The following is a 16,799-nucleotide window of genomic DNA, read 5'->3' as shown; positions in this document are numbered from 1 at the left end:
TTTCTTTCCCTGGCCGGCTTCAGTGCAAGAGGTGGTCCCCCTTCCCATCACGGTGGGCTGGCTTTCGATTTCTACACAGCCAGTGACATTTCAGCATGCTATGCATTCCTGACGTGGAAACCAGCGTCACCAAATGACACCCAGCGATAATGATGAAACGCTTGTAATCCACTAGCGACAGCAGATCGAGAGGTCGGATGTACTTACTTGCGTGTGTGCTCAGGGGGGGAACACAAAGCTAGGCCTAGAAGGTCTATTTCCTCCTCAATGTGAGGAGTTCGGTGCGCAGCAAGTTGGACTCCATGATGATACTGATTAGCCGCCCCATTATCACTGAATCTCGCCCCACTAACCCCGGCGGCTGTTTGACAAGCTATCACAACAGCTTGTAATGTTTACTTCGATTTGGATGCGCCGTAACAACTCGTAACACATGACCTATTACCTTCTGTTACATAACATCGTGCCTACTTTTTATAGATATAAATTCTGATAATTTTACTTTAGGTTTCGAAGACCAACGTCACGAGGACAGAATGCTCACTACTGCATACAGACTGCACTGAACAATCACGGAACAAAAGGACATACCATTGAGGAAACTACTACTTAGTAGCGTGTAGCTACTAGGTACTACCCGCGTAACTTCCATTCCTCACGGCGGCCGGAACATCGACGCCGACTTGGCACTCCATGAGTAGTTCGGACCGCGTCTTCGCTCGGCCGCTAGTGAGCGTTCGAGCGGTGGTACCGGGCCATCTAGCTTATGTCCGATACTTAGTTTGGTCCTATTCAAACATTGAACGAGCACGGGGAGAGGAGTTCAGGCTCGACGCTCTCAGGAATCGAAGCGAAGCGAACTCTTATGTATATGTCCGTCATTAGTACTGGTGAAAAAGTAAGAACGCTCTTAGACTGGCACCATGGCCTGACACGTAGCTGGAAGCTTGGTTTTGAGACGTACACTGCGGCGGCCGTCACTGACCTGCAACCAAATGCTCAGATACACCTTCGAACGATGTTTTGTTGGAAGTGAACGTATCCCTTAACGGCCAACTTGAAGAACACGCACGATTCGCCGCGTTCGCGGGTCGACAGGATCTCACGACCGCTGGACTTCCCTCGGTCGAATCGCGCCAAGGCCGTAAACGTCGTCCAAACCCCTCATCACTCTTCAGCTTCAGGCCTTCAGGCTTCATCACTAACTTCGATATCGGCCATGACGTACCGTATTACTTTGGTGTTACTATTCGAAGCGGTAATGACTGCACCCGACTTCAGTCTTCGACAAACCTATCGAATACGAGGTTGCGTGTCATCGATGCCGCCGGCCCTACAGGCTACGAGACCCTACCCAGGTAGTAGTGCGCAGATAACACGCCAACTTCGATTCCAAAAACAGTGCGCGAGATAGGGCTGTGGAAGACCGTGTATGTTGATTTCACAGCCCTCGACTGTTCTCAGTCACACCGAGGTCACCGCCTAATTTCCAAAAGGTTCATACTCGATGATCTGGGTAGTCGCAGACCAAAACCTTGGGAGGGCCTAGCAACTATGTCGTATTAGGTTTTTTTTTCTTTCGAAAATTCACTGATCAGTGGCGGGATGAGATTGAAAAAAAGAAATGGGTGGGCTTCTTGTTTGTACGTGCACTTGATTTTATCCTTACGTACCTGATCCAAGAAGACTTGATGGCGTCTTCCATCTATAAAATCAAGTTTAAATCAGGAATGTCTTACAAGCTCCTTGGCCCCCCAATTGGACACTGTGCGGCAACGCCAGGTCCAACCAGTACATTCTCAGCCAACCTTGCCGCGTCTCCTTCCTGAATGCCCAACATTTCCAGCATCTCTTTCCTATTGAACATCACCGCGGTTTCCGCTGCACTCGGTCGCCCTAACCACGGGTCTGCACCACCCTGGTCAAGCACACGTACAACTTCTTCATAGCCCTTGAACACCGCTCCTGCGAGGGGAGATTGTCCGCGGTCGTTGAGTCGGTTGGGATCCGCACCTCTGGCGAGCAAACCGGATACGAGGGCGGGATGGTTGGAATAGGAGGCGAGCATGAGGAGCGTGTTACCTGGGATTGACCATTATTTGGCAATAAGAAGGAGGAGGAAGAGAAGCTGAGAAAGCGCTTCACAGGTGGCGCACTTACCTTTGTCGTTGGTTAGATTAACAGGTAAACCCGCATCAACGGCTGCTAACAGGACCTCGGCGTTGCCCTCGCGTGCAGCATCGAACATGCGGTGAGCGAATTCTTGCGTGGCCGGTGGCAGTGAGTTCACGTCAACTGTTCGTGTGCCAGATTCAGTTGTCTGTTTGCATTCGTCATTTGCGCTATGCGCTTGACTTTCCGAGTGGTAGATCGTACCATTGTATTGGCGGGCTTAGCTCTTTCAACTCTACGATGTCGGGCAGAAAACAGTTAGGAGCCAGGGAAAGTGTACTATATTTATCTTTCGCCAAGATGGGAAGTCGTTTCTCGTGGATGTAAACTCGGCCAACTAAATCGATACAAGTCCTTTGAAATATGCTACTTGCAGCAATGATACGTACAACGTGAAGGATGCTCTTCAGGGTTCGCTGTCGTGAGATTTGACCTTCGTAGCTAGGTGAACGAACGGAGAGTAGAGATGAAGATACAAGTCAATAGAACAAGAAAGCGAAGAGAACAGAATGACTAGAGAAACGTAGATCACAAAGGAGAGAGTGATCTAGTGTGTGGGGGGGAAGGCCGCCGGACGCTAGGCTCCAGAATCGAGCGAGAGTGCCGAGATGCCGAGAGCACGCGCGCACCGAGCGGGGGTCACGTGACTACGAAGCCGAGAGATTGAGAGTGAGAAGGGGTCACGTGGCTCGTACAAAGAGGGATCGAAAGGGGAGAGTGCGCGGAAACAAGCGGTGCGGCCTTCTGAGCGTGCAAGAGCGGACGAGTGGAAGAGAGGAGAAGAGGCCACAGGACCGACCAAACACGCTAAGATGTGAAAGGGAGGTGGGTAGGAGAGCAAAGAACTGAAGAGTATATGCGCGAGAACGATGAATGCTTGGACGAGAGACGACGAAGGTCGAAGGAAAGAGAGACGTGAGACAGGGGGAGGTAATCTAAGTGTGAACGCGTCTTAGATTACATAATGTTCACGTGATCGCTACGAAGGCCCTGTTGACTGCGTCCAAGATCGCAGGCTCACTAGTTAGCAGTAAACGCCCACGTGGACATCCGGTGGCAGGTAGCTGGAGGAATATGACGCACCTCCACCGAATTTGGCCCTCTTGGTACGCTTTGAAGGATCTTTCCGGGCGGGCCGTTCAACCTCATTGTACCAAAAAAATGACTCACATGCATAAACTTCTGCGTGATAACAGGCGAACTTGCAATGTTCCCTTCGTCACCATCCATGGCCACTCAAAGACAGCAGTCCGGGTCGACTACCTACGATCACACAACACCTGAGAGGGAACAAGATCTCCGGTGTCTCTTCCTTACTTGCCCCTGAGGATGGCGGCACGTTCGTTGGAGCGTACCTCTACACTTTTCTTCACGAAACCCGACAAGAGGCTGCGTTCCAGGCCGAAGCAGGGATTAAATCAGAAATCGATGCAGTATGAGTACAGGTCAAACTTGTACGTCGTCATCTTCATTCCATTGTTGCGGTAGGTTGATACGCGGTCATGCGCAGACTGCTGTTCGCGACAAGTTGTCGTAGACCAGACGCTGCCGGTGATGAGCGTGCCACTCTCCGTGCAGAACCAGACGACATACGAGGAAAACACCTTGACATTAACATTCGAATAGCTTGGAGGACAGCATAGACAAGCGGGTGTGTATATCAGAGCCACCAATTTCTGGCTATACTTTGATGATGGAATGATTGTGACGCAGATAAAGAATTTGCAGGCTGCTACATCAAGGCGTGCCAGTTGCCACGGTCAGCGTGACGCTTGAAGAATTGCAAGTAGGGGTGGATCGAACAGATACGACTGTTTTCTGGACTGGTCAAGGCAGTAAAGGGGCTCCCGGAATCGGTGAACGAAGAAAACACACGCACCATCGTCACATACCTACAGGTCGTTCGTGGCTCTGCACTCCATCTTAGCGCCAAGGCCCTGGTGCCGTTTGTTCAACGAGGGTAGCAGTTGATGGGTTTCTAATCTATGTATATTACTGGCATCCGTGGTCTATACAACTAACAGCGAGGCAAGAGTCGCTTCCACTTGTATTACCTGATCGTCGTAGAGGTCAATGACACTAGCATAGATATATAAATCCAAGGCAACACACCTCCAGCGCTTGTTGTACTTCCAATCTTCTCCGTGCAGCCTCAAGCCAATCATGGAGAAGCTCCTTGGCCGTCCCAGTCAACTGGTTCAACTCGCGTGTTGCACTATCCAGATCCTTTTCGTTCAGATAATACTCCGCTCTGGCCAACACGCTCAAAACATCGTTCCCGGGAGTAAGCCCGTGTTTCCGGAAAGTGAAAGAGGTAAGAAGATGAGAAGCAAGATGCGAGAGGACGCCAGCGTTGCGGTCGGGCACCAGTGCAACGCTTGACACGCGGGGTGCGACAGACGTTGTGAACCAAGAAGTGAGGTCGACGAGGGGTTCAACGCCGACGTCTGGAATATCAGTTTTTTCGATGGAATCTAGCGCGGTGGATAAGACAGGGTCGTCCTTGGCAACAGCGACATGACGTAGGACCCGAAGCTCTTCACGGAATGGTTTGCGCACCGACGCATCCACAGCTGTTTGCATGGCACGCACTGCAGTCCACAAGGCATGTACGCGGATGTTCTCGTCGAGGTAAGACGAATTATCGAGAGCTAATCTCTCCAAGCGTTTGAGATTAGTCGCGAGCTCCTCCAGCCGGGCAAGTCGTCCTCCGCGCTCTTCCTCGACCTTCACCTTGACCTCTCGAATCCACCGTCGTTGCATCTCTATTCCCTGAGCAATGACCTCCTCCTTCAGCCTTCAAGTGCGTGTCAAGACGGAATATTTTCGAATGCCAAGCCAGAAAAAAAGGGCTCACCGTTCGTTAATGAGCTCCGTCTGAGTCTTAAGTTCGTTCGCCAGTTTTTCGCGGTATGCCTGCGCATACTTTACGCGCTCTTCCTCCACGAACTTCCTGAAGTCCTCTTGTTGCAAGTCCAGCTTATCCTGGGCCTCGATCTCCAGCTCCAATAGCTTGGTGTTGTATTCGCGGGCCTGTTCATCTAACTTCTGCTCCAACTGATGTTGTTCTTCTTCCTTGATTCGCTCTATGCGTGACGCGAGGTCTCGGAGATCAACCTTGGCTGTTTCAAGGACATCCTTGGCCTTCTCCGCTGCTGCTGGCGCAGAGTTCAGGTATGAAGCGAGGTTGTCAATTGTATGCGCCAAGTGGGACACCACGGGCTCGGAAACAGCTACGTCCGACACGGCTGGGGCAACAAGAGGGAGGGGTGTAGGCACAGGTTCGGTTGGCGGGCTGGCGGTATCTTTTGGCTTCTGAGGCCTCGGGCGAACATATCCTGGAGGTGGTTCGAAGCCAATAGGAAGAGGAACCTCGTATACGTTCTTGTCTTTCGACTCTGGAACGATGACTAACTCGACTTCCGTTGCCTTAGGTTGGTCGACCGCAGCAGTCACTTCAGGCTCCAGTTCGGGATACTTCTTTTCCAGAGCTTCCTCAGCTTTCCTGATGAGGTCTTCGAGCTCCTCAGCAAACTTGACAGCCATGTACCTCGCAGTAGCGGTGGGTTTTCGTGCCTCGGGAGTGCCATGGTCATCGGACCTCTCCACAGAGGTTTTAAGAGCAGTCGCTAAGGATTTGACACGTCCTTTGGACTCCTGGTGTGCATCCTTTGCACGTTCGCGGACGGGTTGAGCTGCTTCCTTCGGTGTATCCTTGGTTGCCGCATCCTCAGAAGGACGATACCCCAGTTGCTTCTGTACGAAGTCAGACACGTATTTCACTGCGTCAACCGTAGAGATGACAATATTCTGGATGGTAATCTCGTCCCAGCCGTGCTTTGCGCCGTATTCTACGAGGGCCTCACCCAGGGGAACATTCTGGCTGAAAAACTCGCGGTACTGAGGACTTTCGTACGACGCGAAGGTGCTCCCGATGTAGAAGGCAGAAGTCCCGGCGACGGAGTAGAATAAAAACTTTCGTACTACGCTTTTGGTCTTCTTTGGCTCGGGAATAGGTTCGGCGGGTGGAGTGGTAGTCAGTCGCTACTAATCCTGTCAATGTCCGTTTATCACAAGTTTATGGTAGTGGACTCCGTACCCTTCGAGTCGCCCTGACCAAACTTCTGCCAGTAGACCTAGGAGTTTGTCTGGGGACAGCGATGGCGCGGTACATGGCTATCGTTGACGCGAACGACAACTACAACGAGTAAGCAATAAAAGTACTACCGCGCAACTCGTGGTTATACCCGGAAATTTCCGTCCCGTGCGCTTGAACTTCAACTAAGTCACTCTGACATGCGGAAAACGCGAAATACGCATTGTGCGAAGAAAAGCGTTCACACCTAGGCGTGCTAGCCCAAGTTGAAGTTCAAGGCCAGGACCTGACAACGCATAGAGCGCATGGCTGGTTTACAAAGAAACATTTTGCGTACAACATTGGAGGCTATGGTGATAACCTAGGTTCATTCAAGAGCCCCAAGTATTTCCTCTGCTGGACACATTTAAACACGACATGCGACGAATCCCAGGATATCAGGCAAGAATGTTGGCTGCACTTGGATAACACCCGACGAAGTCAAAGTTGAACTTCGGACGACGTGTATGATCGTAAGTGAAGTCCCCTACTGTTTAATTCTGGACCTACGCGATAGACCTCCCGCGTTCCCAATGCTAGTGTGGTGAGCTCCGATTCGTAGTTACGCAGCTTACCAGAGGTGGATTGATTACACACAACGCGTCGCAGCGAACTGCAATCCAAGCAAGAAGCAGAACGAGGCAAATTATTTGTATCTATGAGATACGGTACGCATTACATGGAAAATTGTGAGGATGCGGCATCAGCGACAAGAGGACGAGACTTGAAAGAAAAAAAATGTGTATATACACTCTACGCATTAAGAGGAAACAGCGACAGTCTCCTATGGTCACATTCGGTCCATGGTATCAGTGATGAACAAGACGACGAAAATGCCTAACGAGGCTCATTTAGCAGTTTATGCCGCGAGGCTCAGAGCCTCCATGGCAAGGTCCAGAGGATCGGCAGCGGCGGCTGTCGCTTGTGCAACAGCGACTTCGGCTGTGGCACCTCTGCCAAAGACTATTTCAGGACTCGTGCAAGCTGCGACCGCACGGCGCATCTGCGTTGTCAGGAAGGACAGACCGACTTGGTAAGCGGCTGTAGAAACAGAGTCAGTGGGGTCGACAGACACACGTTCTGTACCTACCATTCATCCATCCGAAGCCTTCACGAGGGACCATTTTAAAGTCAATTCCTTGGTTGCCGTATTCAGCCTCAACCAAGTGCGACAGCTTGACCGCATCAAACTGCATTGAAAACGGGATGTCAATGAAATGTCAATCCGGAAGGAAATGTCGGTCACACCTTTTCAGGGACAACTCCGTTGAAATCAACGAAAGCGGTGGTCATCCTGAGTAACCGTCAGCCGACAAACCCACGAGAAGGTTGTAGGGGACACACATGTAAAGCCATCTGTAGGCTAATCTCTGCGCCTCTTCCAGATATCCATACCTCTCGAGTCCGACCCATGCCATTATTTGATGAGGCGGCCTATGCAAGGGATTTCGTTAGGCCAGACATAGCGACTAATCACTTCGTTCGACTAACCATGCATAACTGACGTGTATAGCATCAGCAACGGCACTAGCAACAAATGCGTGACACTTACGGGAAGTCCCATTGACGATTCGGGCGGTCCAAGGATATCTTACCACGAGACTCCTCAGTACCAGACACAAGACCACCCAAGACTTCAAATTTCTTCAGCGACTGGGAACTGAAACACGCCATCAGGTGCCCAAAGCAACGATCGACAATTTCCTGCACGTACACGAGTTTCCAGCACTGCTCTTCACTCGCACAGCCTGCCCACAGAGCCCAGAATGCAGTGACGCTCTCATACAAGCTCTGCTTCTCCTGGACGGTATCATAATCGAAGTAAAGATTCTTGCTTTCGTTCCACAGGTACTTATCGATTACTTCCCTTCTCCACTCAGCTCGCTCGAACCACTCATCGCTGGTTTGTGGCCGAGAGGTCGATCGCTCGCGGTGTGGATTGGCGTACGACTCCGGCGTTGGAGGGAATGGCATCAATGGGAAATCCTCTTCCAACATCAACTCATCGTCGAACACCTCGCTGATAGCAGTGGCGATGTCAACTTCGTACTTGTACAAAAGTGCTTGCAGATCAATCGTTCCGAGATTCGCACAACGCTTTTCAAAACGGTAATGTCGTGTCATGTCCGGACTCGCGGACGGCACGGTCGTGGAGGAAGTACTCGTCGAGCTCCGGTTCCTTCAACGCACCGTTGTTATACTTCTCACTGAATTCTAGGACAGAGATGCCATGCTTGGCGGCGTACGGTTCCAGGATATGGGTAAAATGGGTAGCCTCGGTCTCAGGGGGTATTCCCACACCATCGGGCCGGAAACGGGATAGGCCGGTCTTGGGGTCCATGCGGGGTTCCGCCACCCAAATGGTATGGTACTCTTTGATAGCGGCCTGGATGGCGCGTTTCAACCATTGGCGGTTAGCCTCGATAGTCAGAGCGATCTAGCTGATTATAGATTTGGAGGGCCATGTCCGTCAAGAATGGCGGTTGAGTGCGACAGAGGTAGTAGCTCCGGGACCCGTTCAGAATCTTGCCATAGTGCTTGATCTCGAATATGAAAGTGCTCGACCATATTCTTTGCCATTTGTACCTGGCCGTCTACAAGGAGGCCGAGGGAGATGAAGTAGGAATCCCAGTTGTAGAGCTAATTAGTATGACAAGGACAGACGTCGAGTCAAATGAAGCGCTGACAGTCCATAATTGGGTTACGTACCTCATTAAAACGAGCGCCAGGTACGATGAAGGGGATGCCCTTTAAGGTACGTCCGCCCTTGCCATCGTCTATCTCCTCCATAGCCAAAGCCAACAGGCCGGGCTTGGAGTTCAAGCTCTTGACAAAGTATGGGTCGTCGTTCTTTTGAGGAAGGACCTGAACGTCGAGATTCATGTGGGGTTTTTCACGGGCGACCTTCCTGTAGTATTCTACCATTGCGGGCTCCCCGTAGGGTATGTAGATTCGTGGCTGTACACGACCTGTTCGGTTCTTGGGGTCTGCGGTGATAATCTCCAGACCATCGCCGTCAATGCGGCGAGTAAGAGAATGCCAGAAAGAGTGTCGGATCATGCGTGACAAACGGTCGACCGGATTCTCCGTTAGACGTGCTTCGTCAAGCACGATGCGCTTTCGGCCATGGTCGCGCGCCAAAGCAAGTTCCTGCAATAAGTTTGACAGCATATAGGTACCCTAGAAAGGAAAGGGTGAGTACTGAGCACCATGACGACATATGAACGACATACGCGGATGTCAAACGTCTTGAAACCATTGCTAGTTGCGGTGCCAAGAGGTATCAACTTCGGACCTGCATCCGTTATGCTGATCTGGAAGTCACCATCCGTGTCTTCCTGTTCGAGGACGACCCGGATGGTCTCCTCGACGTCAATGAGGAAACGGCGCGGGCCTGTGACGCTCTTCTCGTCATGGGACATTCTCCGTGTCCTTATGATTATGTCTTCCTGGAAGGCGGGGGCACGTTTGGGGTTGTAGCCATGGATATGTGACTGCGGTGGGGTGCAATACAAGGGTTAGACAGTCCCAAAAGAGTGGGGTCTGCGTACATGACTGTATGTTCTTGAACGAGTGAACGTTTCACCGCCCCCATAGTAGACGGCAGCTTCTAAGTGAACGGATCCACGTTCGCCATCATCGACGAATGTGACACCAGGTGGATGAGTGAGAGAAGGTGCCATGAAGCGAGGAACAATAGTCAGAAAGTAGAAAGGTGGGGTTGGCCAGCTAATTTATGTCCCTGTCCCGACTGAACTAGCCGTGTTATGTCAAAACAACCGTGGCAATTACTACGGATCTAGGACCAGAGGGCTGTTCTGGAGCACAGGATGCAGGGGCTTTCAACGAGCGCACACCGACTTTCAATGCACACTCAGACGTGATGGCAATCCTCTGCAACCATAGCACACACCTGTCTTTTTGGAGGAAAGGTTCCGTTGGGCTTCCCCGGCGATCTGGATAGGCTTGGAACAAATTGATCGGACCTTTGATCCTGGGCTGGCGATTGTCCGTTTCTTGTGTACGTTGGGAAGAGGCAACCACAGGTATCGTGGAATTCTTGTCCGACTTCAGCGTCTTCGTGTCGATGATAGGTTGAGTCAGATTTTTCAGATCGGCCCTGACCACCTTCCCACTTTGTCCAGCCCCGTGATACGGTGTTTCAATGGTACATATGTACTACCTTATCCTTTCTTTCTCTTGGATGCACTGTTACTGCCCCAGGAGAAACACAATGATGCCCAAGTAACGGGACTCGAAACCTCTGAAGGGCGAATCTCGATGTCCTCTAACGCAGGCACCATCTTAGATGCCACCAGTGCCAACGCATCTTCGCAAGGAGCCCCTTGTAGGTACATATGACGACACTACTCGGTTCCAGTAAAACGATAAGCAGTGGCTTTCGCGCCGGTTCCGATAAACTGATAAACCCGGTCGGACGCCCAGCGCTTACCAGGTGACAGCCTTCCTACAGATCCGTTCGGTGTCGAAGACGTCATACACGGGGCTCACAGCTCGTGAGTGCTACCATTGTCCGATGGCGTAATACTATCCACACCGTGGGGGTCGTTCCTGATCGCCGGACACACCGATTCAAGAGGCGGGGCAGCTGCACTCCTGCTGTACAATGTTGTATTTTCGTTAGCGTGTATGGAAGTTCGTCAGGTTACGTGAACGAACGTCTCCGGTTCTATGATTCGTACTTGAACGCCTCACAGTTCGCCTCGGCAACTACGAACTGGTTGCACACTGTGCGACTTTTCTCGACATCCACGAAATACAGAAATAGCGTGCTTACAGTTCCTATTTGAATTCATCCACCACCGATCAGCATTTCGCTATGTAAAGTTTCAAGAGACACCAACGCAGAAGGTAAAAAGGGATAGAAAAGTGGCGTATTGTTGTTGCTCCCAAAAGCTGTGATGGTAGCAGACGAAACGAGCGACCCGATGAATGCCGACGGCTTGCCAACCTGTAGAAGCTATGTACATATAGATACATATTAAGAGTGACAAGTTACAACGGAGAACAGTGCAAAGAACAAGATCCTGTTGCTGGTGTTAGCATTAATATTGCTACTCATAACGAAGGTCAAGACGCACGTCTGTGGGAATGGGGAGACGTCGCTAATCATGGTTTGGCTATTTGCATACTGCGGGCAGATCATGAGACCATAGAAATCTGGTATAGCCTACAAGATGGCGTTAAGAGATGGGCAGCTACGTAACCACGACGTGCATACCGGATTTCCCACACTTCCTTCAAGCCGAACTCGTCTTGCAGTATGGGCGCCGATCAGATCTCATACCGTTAGAACCTATAGGATGCTCGGTGAGCATCTGTAGCGAACCAAATACGAAGAGCCACCGACCAGTATCCAAATGACTTCGAAACTCCACACATAATATAAGTGCGCGTCAACATGCGAACGGACAGGTCAACGAGCCCGACGGCACACCATTTTGGTCGACGTCCCGTATGTCTTTTGCACCGACCAATACCCATTGGGTCACCATTTTAGTGTATGAGATCAACATAATGAGTACTTGGTAGTGTACCTGTAGGGTAGAAGTAGAATAAGAAACGACACTGAATGACGGTTCAGCAACCTTCACTCACCTATTCTGCAAAGTGGCAACTACGGTACTGTGATGGGCCAAGGAAGCACATCAATCCTTGAGCAAGTACCTCATCACGAAACTAACACTGTAGCGCTCAGCACATCACCCCTGAAAACCCGATGGATACGCGGTAGCCAGAAGAAAGGAAATGAGCAACGCACATACATCAAGAAGTAAAAGATCAGGTATAGAGAGGTTTGCGTGTGTCGAAAGCACTCTCGCGCTGCGACATCTGTCTGTCGAGATTCAACTATCAACAAGGAGGTTCGAGATGTAAGTGCCAACTCAGGGATATGCTTTCCAAGCAGAAACCACAGAAGAGAACACAGCTGATTGGGTGCCTGTCCCCTCGCAATAGCTTGGATGAGCCCTGTAACACATTGCTTAGTGATTCATTAGTAGGCATAAACAGGACACGGATCAACGAGGAAGACAGCCTGCTTCCTAATTTAGCATGTCACTTCGGACAAACCTCACGAGGTGAACGAAGTTTGTCGAACTGTCACTACGGGAGGTACACTTTGGTCCACCTCGAACTGAGTTCGGTTCGACAACAACACTAATTCCTTGTGCCGTCGTTGCAAGTTAGTGACTAGCTACTTTGGGAGAACCACCGCTTCACTCGGATCCCACCTCCCAGCAGGTACCACCTACAGGCTCGATAAGAGGAGTGGACGAGTCTGTAAGTAGCTCCATCCAGATTCTGGCGAGTGTGCGGCGAGTTGGCAACGTCGTCCGGCCAGTACTGTTACATATCACCAAAAGTTGACCACAGCGTGCACCTTCACCTGCAATATGATACCTTGCGCCCTCCATCACCGGTCACAAGGCAAGCACTGATACCCCCACCGGCAATGTCACTTGGCCGCATCCAGCGAAAGGCATTCCTTCCTATGTCTGCTCATGTTCATCATACTCGTTACATCTTTGATGTCCATTGACACCTACATTTGCATTCTTCTCGTACATCCCCGAGTCGGATGCGAACGCAAGGTGGGAGCGAGCAATGCGTCTGGGGTGTGGAATGCGTGTATTTGCTTACGTTCCTCCACTCCTGGGCAGGATGTAATCGAGATGGACTGTCATATCGGTCGCTAGCGATGGTGGGTAGGTCAATCAATATTCAGACTCATACGTTTTACAAATCATGTGCATTTATCACGCAGCAAGTCCACGGCACGTCTGATTCGGATTCCCAACCTTTATATCCGAGTAGGGGCCAGAGTTCAGGGACAAAGACAAACAGTCGAATCCCTCCATCCCTCCCCCTTCCTCTGAATCACTCCTCTTTTCACAGAGAGAGGGGTTGGGGTTGTGATTGCTGATACGTTCCCCCCTCTTCCTGATTCACCGCTCAACAACGTTCAGTCGCCCAAATCACATTGCGATTTCAATCGGTCCAGAGTGCGAATCATGGGCGGGAGTGTTGCGTTTTGGATACGTTTTTCTTCCCTTCTTCCCTCTGCATCGGACGCTAATTTTCCACGTGCTTACACGCAGTGATATAAACCAACGCGTGACACGATGTGCAGACCTACCCTGGGCTCTACCTCCTAAGCTTCATGATGCTGAGAAGGGGAAGTGATTTCGTACAAGACTCACTACCGGAATCCTCTGCGATGACATCACGAAACAAATCCATCAAAGTGTCGGCGTGCCACCCCTCCTTGTTGTTCCACGCTATTGCCCTAATATATCTGTCTCAGGACGTACTACCTCTGCAACTACCGCAAAATCCACACCGTTCCACCTGTTGACAAGTGGTGCGACGGGCACGTAGTCACTACCAATTTCGCAACTCTTGCAAGCGTCTCGGTAAGCATATTGTCTTTATTCGCAACCAAATTCATCCATTTGCTCATCATGTTCTGTATAGTATGAGGTCAATGAGAGTTGGTGAGGAGCTGGTTGTTGGAGACGTCGAGTTTGTGCAATGGTACTTGATGGACAAGCACTACTATCACCTCAACTCGTCGTCGAAGATAGGAATCATTTTGTAATGAACACTATCTAACCTCTTTCTGTAGCTTCAGTGGGGGTTCCGATGGACAGGGCTCGTGAGTCTAGTAGACGGATTGTAGGGTCTACGCCGTTCGATCGCGTATCATATCTGGTCCTAGTAGCTCCCGCAACTACTTAGGAAATGCATTACCAGCTTCCGGCGACATCAATGCGAAGGCCTCGATATATGACGATTTTGTACCATCGATCAGTTTGGATCCTTACCTTCCGCAGTAGGCTCCCTACTCTGGCACACCATTTGAAAACGTCAGGACTGGCTCGTTCGATAGTATTCAATACAACGCGATGGGCGTCGCAGTGTGAAGCATAGCTCGATTTACATGGAACGGCTCCAACCAGAAGGCACCGAAAAGATGTCCGGAAAACTGACAGAAAACACTACTTGCAATTGCTTCCATCAACCTACTTCCACATGCCTCCGCCTATCTCCCTTCCTCCTACTGCCAGCAAATTCATCAGGTAGCAGCTACACGCGGAAACTTGCTCAAAATGTCCTTCCCGAAAGGTTGTCTAGTCCCTTGTTTGCGCTTATACAACTTTAGCTCCCCTGCACGATACACCAAGCTTAGAGGCACTCCCTCGCCATGTTTTCGTACGGCCTTTAGAATAGCACTCAGAAGTGCCTCCAATTTAGCCATCGAAGCTTCTGCCTCCCTGGCGTGGGCTGCCATCCCCTTACTATTGATCTGAAACTTCTCCACTCGACCGAACGTGCCACGTGTGTGCTTTGCCAAGTACAGGTAAGGTGTTTGCGACAGGTATAACTGAGGGTAGGCTTCTTTCCAGTCCAGTTCCCTGCGTGCCGCTCTAGTCGTGATCTCGATCACGCTCGACTGAGGGACAACTGAGCGAGGTGAAGTCAGCTTTACTTTCATCCCGAAACGGCTAGAGAAGGCTGAATCGTCAGGAAGTGTTGACGCTCCTCCTGTCGCCCCTATGCTTAGTGCGGAGAAGGAGGCGAGGAAAGAATCGTCCTCGCTTTCCGACTCCACACAGGCATCGACCTCGTAACGAAGCAATACTTTAAGCCCTCCGAAATCCTAACCAGTATACTGTGTGAGTAGTGGAGTGGACATGATTACGGTGACTCACGTAGCTGATGATGCGATGGTGACTGATTTCGTCTTCGGAGCCACGACGTGGTTTAGTCGCGGCCTATTTCATACTCGTGGCCAAATCCACGGAATTCTGTGATAGTCTCCTCCAGGGTTTCTTCGCGGCGTGTAAAGAGACACGTCTTCCCTAACACATCGAGATCAATGCGGAAGGTCTTTTCATGTTGTCCATCGATGCAACGTAACAATTTGCGCAGGTTATTCCTGTCCGTCACAAGATCGAAGTCACGATACCGGAAGTCGTCATGCAGTGAATCGACAGCAGCAAATATGGGGATGAGAGCCGAACGATGTCCCATACACGATGTATTACGATCGACGTAATGGACACCGGAGTCGGCAGGGAACGGTCGTAACAGTGGTCGTCCTCCAAATCCGCGGAGAAGCTGGTAATGCATGATCTAGGTTACTAACTTTGATCGTCAAGCCTTTTAACCAGCTTTCCTCACCTGGAACGGCGATGCTAGGTGTCGGCCCTCCGATCCACGAGTAGGAGGCAATCGGCTTGACATTCCGTAGTTCTACCCTGCTAGAAGAATGGCCTGCTGCCTTGGTAAAAATAGTCTCAGGTGGATCTTCCAGGCCTTTCAAGAGGAAACTGTCACTAGCAGGAGATGGGCCAAAGGTCCGAACTGTCGTTCTGTAAGACATGGAGGTTCGATGTTAGAAAGTGCGCACGATCTCTTCTCTTTTATATCTAGCGGAACGCCACTGAACCTATGGTCACTTTTCGGAAATCGCAGATCATGGATGCTAGCAACGCAACTGCTGGGAAGAAGTAGCTGGGCGCAATCAAGAATTCCAAAAATGACTAGCACGTGCGGGTTTGGAGTCTCCTCGTGTTTTTATCCTTGCTCCAGGTTCGAAGTCCCAACCATCGGGAGGTGGGAAGTCTCCGAGAAGGAACAAGAATAGCAGCTCCCTATAACACTCTAGTGAGTACATCAGCCTTCGTATCTGGGTGAACCATAAGTAACAGAGTGAGAGAGAAGAAGGGGGATAAAAGATCTGATGGAGAGACTAAAACAAGATGACTAGACGGATATTAAACGTAGATCACGAAGGGAGAGTGCGATCTAATGCTTGGGGAGAAGACGACGGGTCGCAAGACTCGAGCGTGCCGAGGTGCCGAACCAGCGTGCGCATCGAAAGAGGATCACGTGACTATAAAACGGTGGGGCTGAAGACAGAGGTCACGTGATCCAGTGAAGAGAAGATCGAAACGGCGGAGTGCATGGAATGATGCGGCGTGGCCTTCTGAACGGATAATTTTGTCAAGTCCAACAGTATACGTGGACATAGCCTTACAATGCTTTACAAAGGTGAAGCAAACCAAAGCCATGGGAAAATCAAGGAATATCAATGAACATCAAGGTATGAGGCCAGTAGTGATCTTAAAGAGCAGACGAGTGGAAGGAGGTCGAGAAGAGGTCACAGGACCGACCAAACACGCTAGGGTGTGAAAGGGAAGGCAGGTGGGAGAGCAAACACAGCGACCCTCATGTCGATAGGCCAGAACTGACCAAAAATCAAACCAGACTTGCCCCACATCTCAGCAGCGTACCACTTCCAGGCTCGCCAGCTCCCCATACTCGATCAGAGGATTGGACGAGCCTGTAAGTGGCTCTATTTGGATTCTGGCGAGCGTCTGGCGATTTGGCGACGTCGTCCAGGCAGTGTTACATATCACCGAAAGTTGAGCCATGCACCTATGCATAACATGACACCTTGCGC

The 16,799-nt window shown here is 50.7% G+C and overlaps 6 protein-coding genes across 6 annotated transcripts; all 6 read right to left on the bottom strand.

The window, feature by feature from the left end:
* Positions 1-1,605: 1,605 nt before the first annotated feature.
* On the bottom strand, positions 1,606-2,685 carry F5J12DRAFT_831911 (ankyrin). Its single transcript, XM_051745759.1, has 5 exons — positions 2,562-2,685; positions 2,377-2,509; positions 2,161-2,320; positions 1,689-2,082; positions 1,606-1,633 (listed from the first exon to the last, which is right to left on the bottom strand). The coding sequence occupies exons 2-4, from the start codon at positions 2,377-2,379 to the stop codon at positions 1,736-1,738; spliced, it is 510 nt and encodes a 169-aa protein (XP_051599988.1). The 5' UTR covers positions 2,380-2,509; positions 2,562-2,685; the 3' UTR covers positions 1,606-1,633; positions 1,689-1,735.
* A 1,456-nt stretch (positions 2,686-4,141) lies between these two features.
* On the bottom strand, positions 4,142-6,372 carry F5J12DRAFT_768847 (mitochondrial inner membrane protein Mitofilin). The gene is made up of 4 exons (XM_051742222.1): positions 6,272-6,372; positions 5,030-6,216; positions 4,285-4,969; positions 4,142-4,226 (listed from the first exon to the last, which is right to left on the bottom strand). The coding sequence occupies exons 1-4, from the start codon at positions 6,344-6,346 to the stop codon at positions 4,182-4,184; spliced, it is 1,992 nt and encodes a 663-aa protein (XP_051599987.1). The 5' UTR covers positions 6,347-6,372; the 3' UTR covers positions 4,142-4,181.
* Positions 6,373-6,931: 559 nt separating this feature from the next.
* On the bottom strand, positions 6,932-9,990 carry F5J12DRAFT_939314 (glycoside hydrolase family 37 protein; the record flags this gene model as incomplete). The annotated part of the gene is made up of 12 exons (XM_051749662.1): positions 6,932-7,348; positions 7,398-7,497; positions 7,556-7,601; positions 7,652-7,741; positions 7,799-7,807; positions 7,860-7,967; positions 8,022-8,404; positions 8,448-8,744; positions 8,822-8,947; positions 9,017-9,487; positions 9,541-9,801; positions 9,859-9,990. The coding sequence occupies 12 exons, from the start codon at positions 9,988-9,990 to the stop codon at positions 7,167-7,169; spliced, it is 2,205 nt and encodes a 734-aa protein (XP_051599986.1). The 3' UTR covers positions 6,932-7,166.
* A 1,022-nt stretch (positions 9,991-11,012) lies between these two features.
* Positions 11,013-11,279, bottom strand: F5J12DRAFT_708083 (uncharacterized protein; the record flags this gene model as incomplete). The annotated part of the gene is made up of 2 exons (XM_051740598.1): positions 11,013-11,100; positions 11,167-11,279. Coding segments are annotated over 2 exons (201 nt in total), but the record flags the coding sequence as incomplete, so codon positions are not given.
* A 185-nt stretch (positions 11,280-11,464) lies between these two features.
* F5J12DRAFT_101658 (uncharacterized protein) lies at positions 11,465-12,366 on the bottom strand. Its single transcript, XM_051737961.1, has 6 exons — positions 12,214-12,366; positions 12,094-12,160; positions 12,013-12,036; positions 11,927-11,953; positions 11,550-11,789; positions 11,465-11,498 (listed from the first exon to the last, which is right to left on the bottom strand). Exons 1-5 carry the CDS (start codon positions 12,332-12,334, stop codon positions 11,618-11,620), a joined length of 411 nt encoding a protein of 136 aa, XP_051599984.1. The 5' UTR covers positions 12,335-12,366; the 3' UTR covers positions 11,465-11,498; positions 11,550-11,617.
* A 1,827-nt stretch (positions 12,367-14,193) lies between these two features.
* F5J12DRAFT_927484 (uncharacterized protein) lies at positions 14,194-15,716 on the bottom strand (the record flags this gene model as incomplete). The annotated part of the gene is made up of 4 exons (XM_051749410.1): positions 14,194-14,990; positions 15,043-15,064; positions 15,117-15,451; positions 15,480-15,716. The coding sequence occupies 4 exons, from the start codon at positions 15,714-15,716 to the stop codon at positions 14,406-14,408; spliced, it is 1,179 nt and encodes a 392-aa protein (XP_051599983.1). The 3' UTR covers positions 14,194-14,405.
* Between the last annotated feature and the right edge of the window lie 1,083 nt (positions 15,717-16,799).

The sequence above is a fragment of the Pisolithus orientalis genome (assembly GCF_024613125.1).
Source record: "Pisolithus orientalis strain OTSU chromosome Unknown F5J12scaffold_14, whole genome shotgun sequence".
NCBI classification, from domain to species: Eukaryota; Fungi; Basidiomycota; class Agaricomycetes; order Boletales; family Pisolithaceae; genus Pisolithus; species Pisolithus orientalis.
This window is presented reverse-complemented; position numbering and strand designations above follow the sequence as displayed.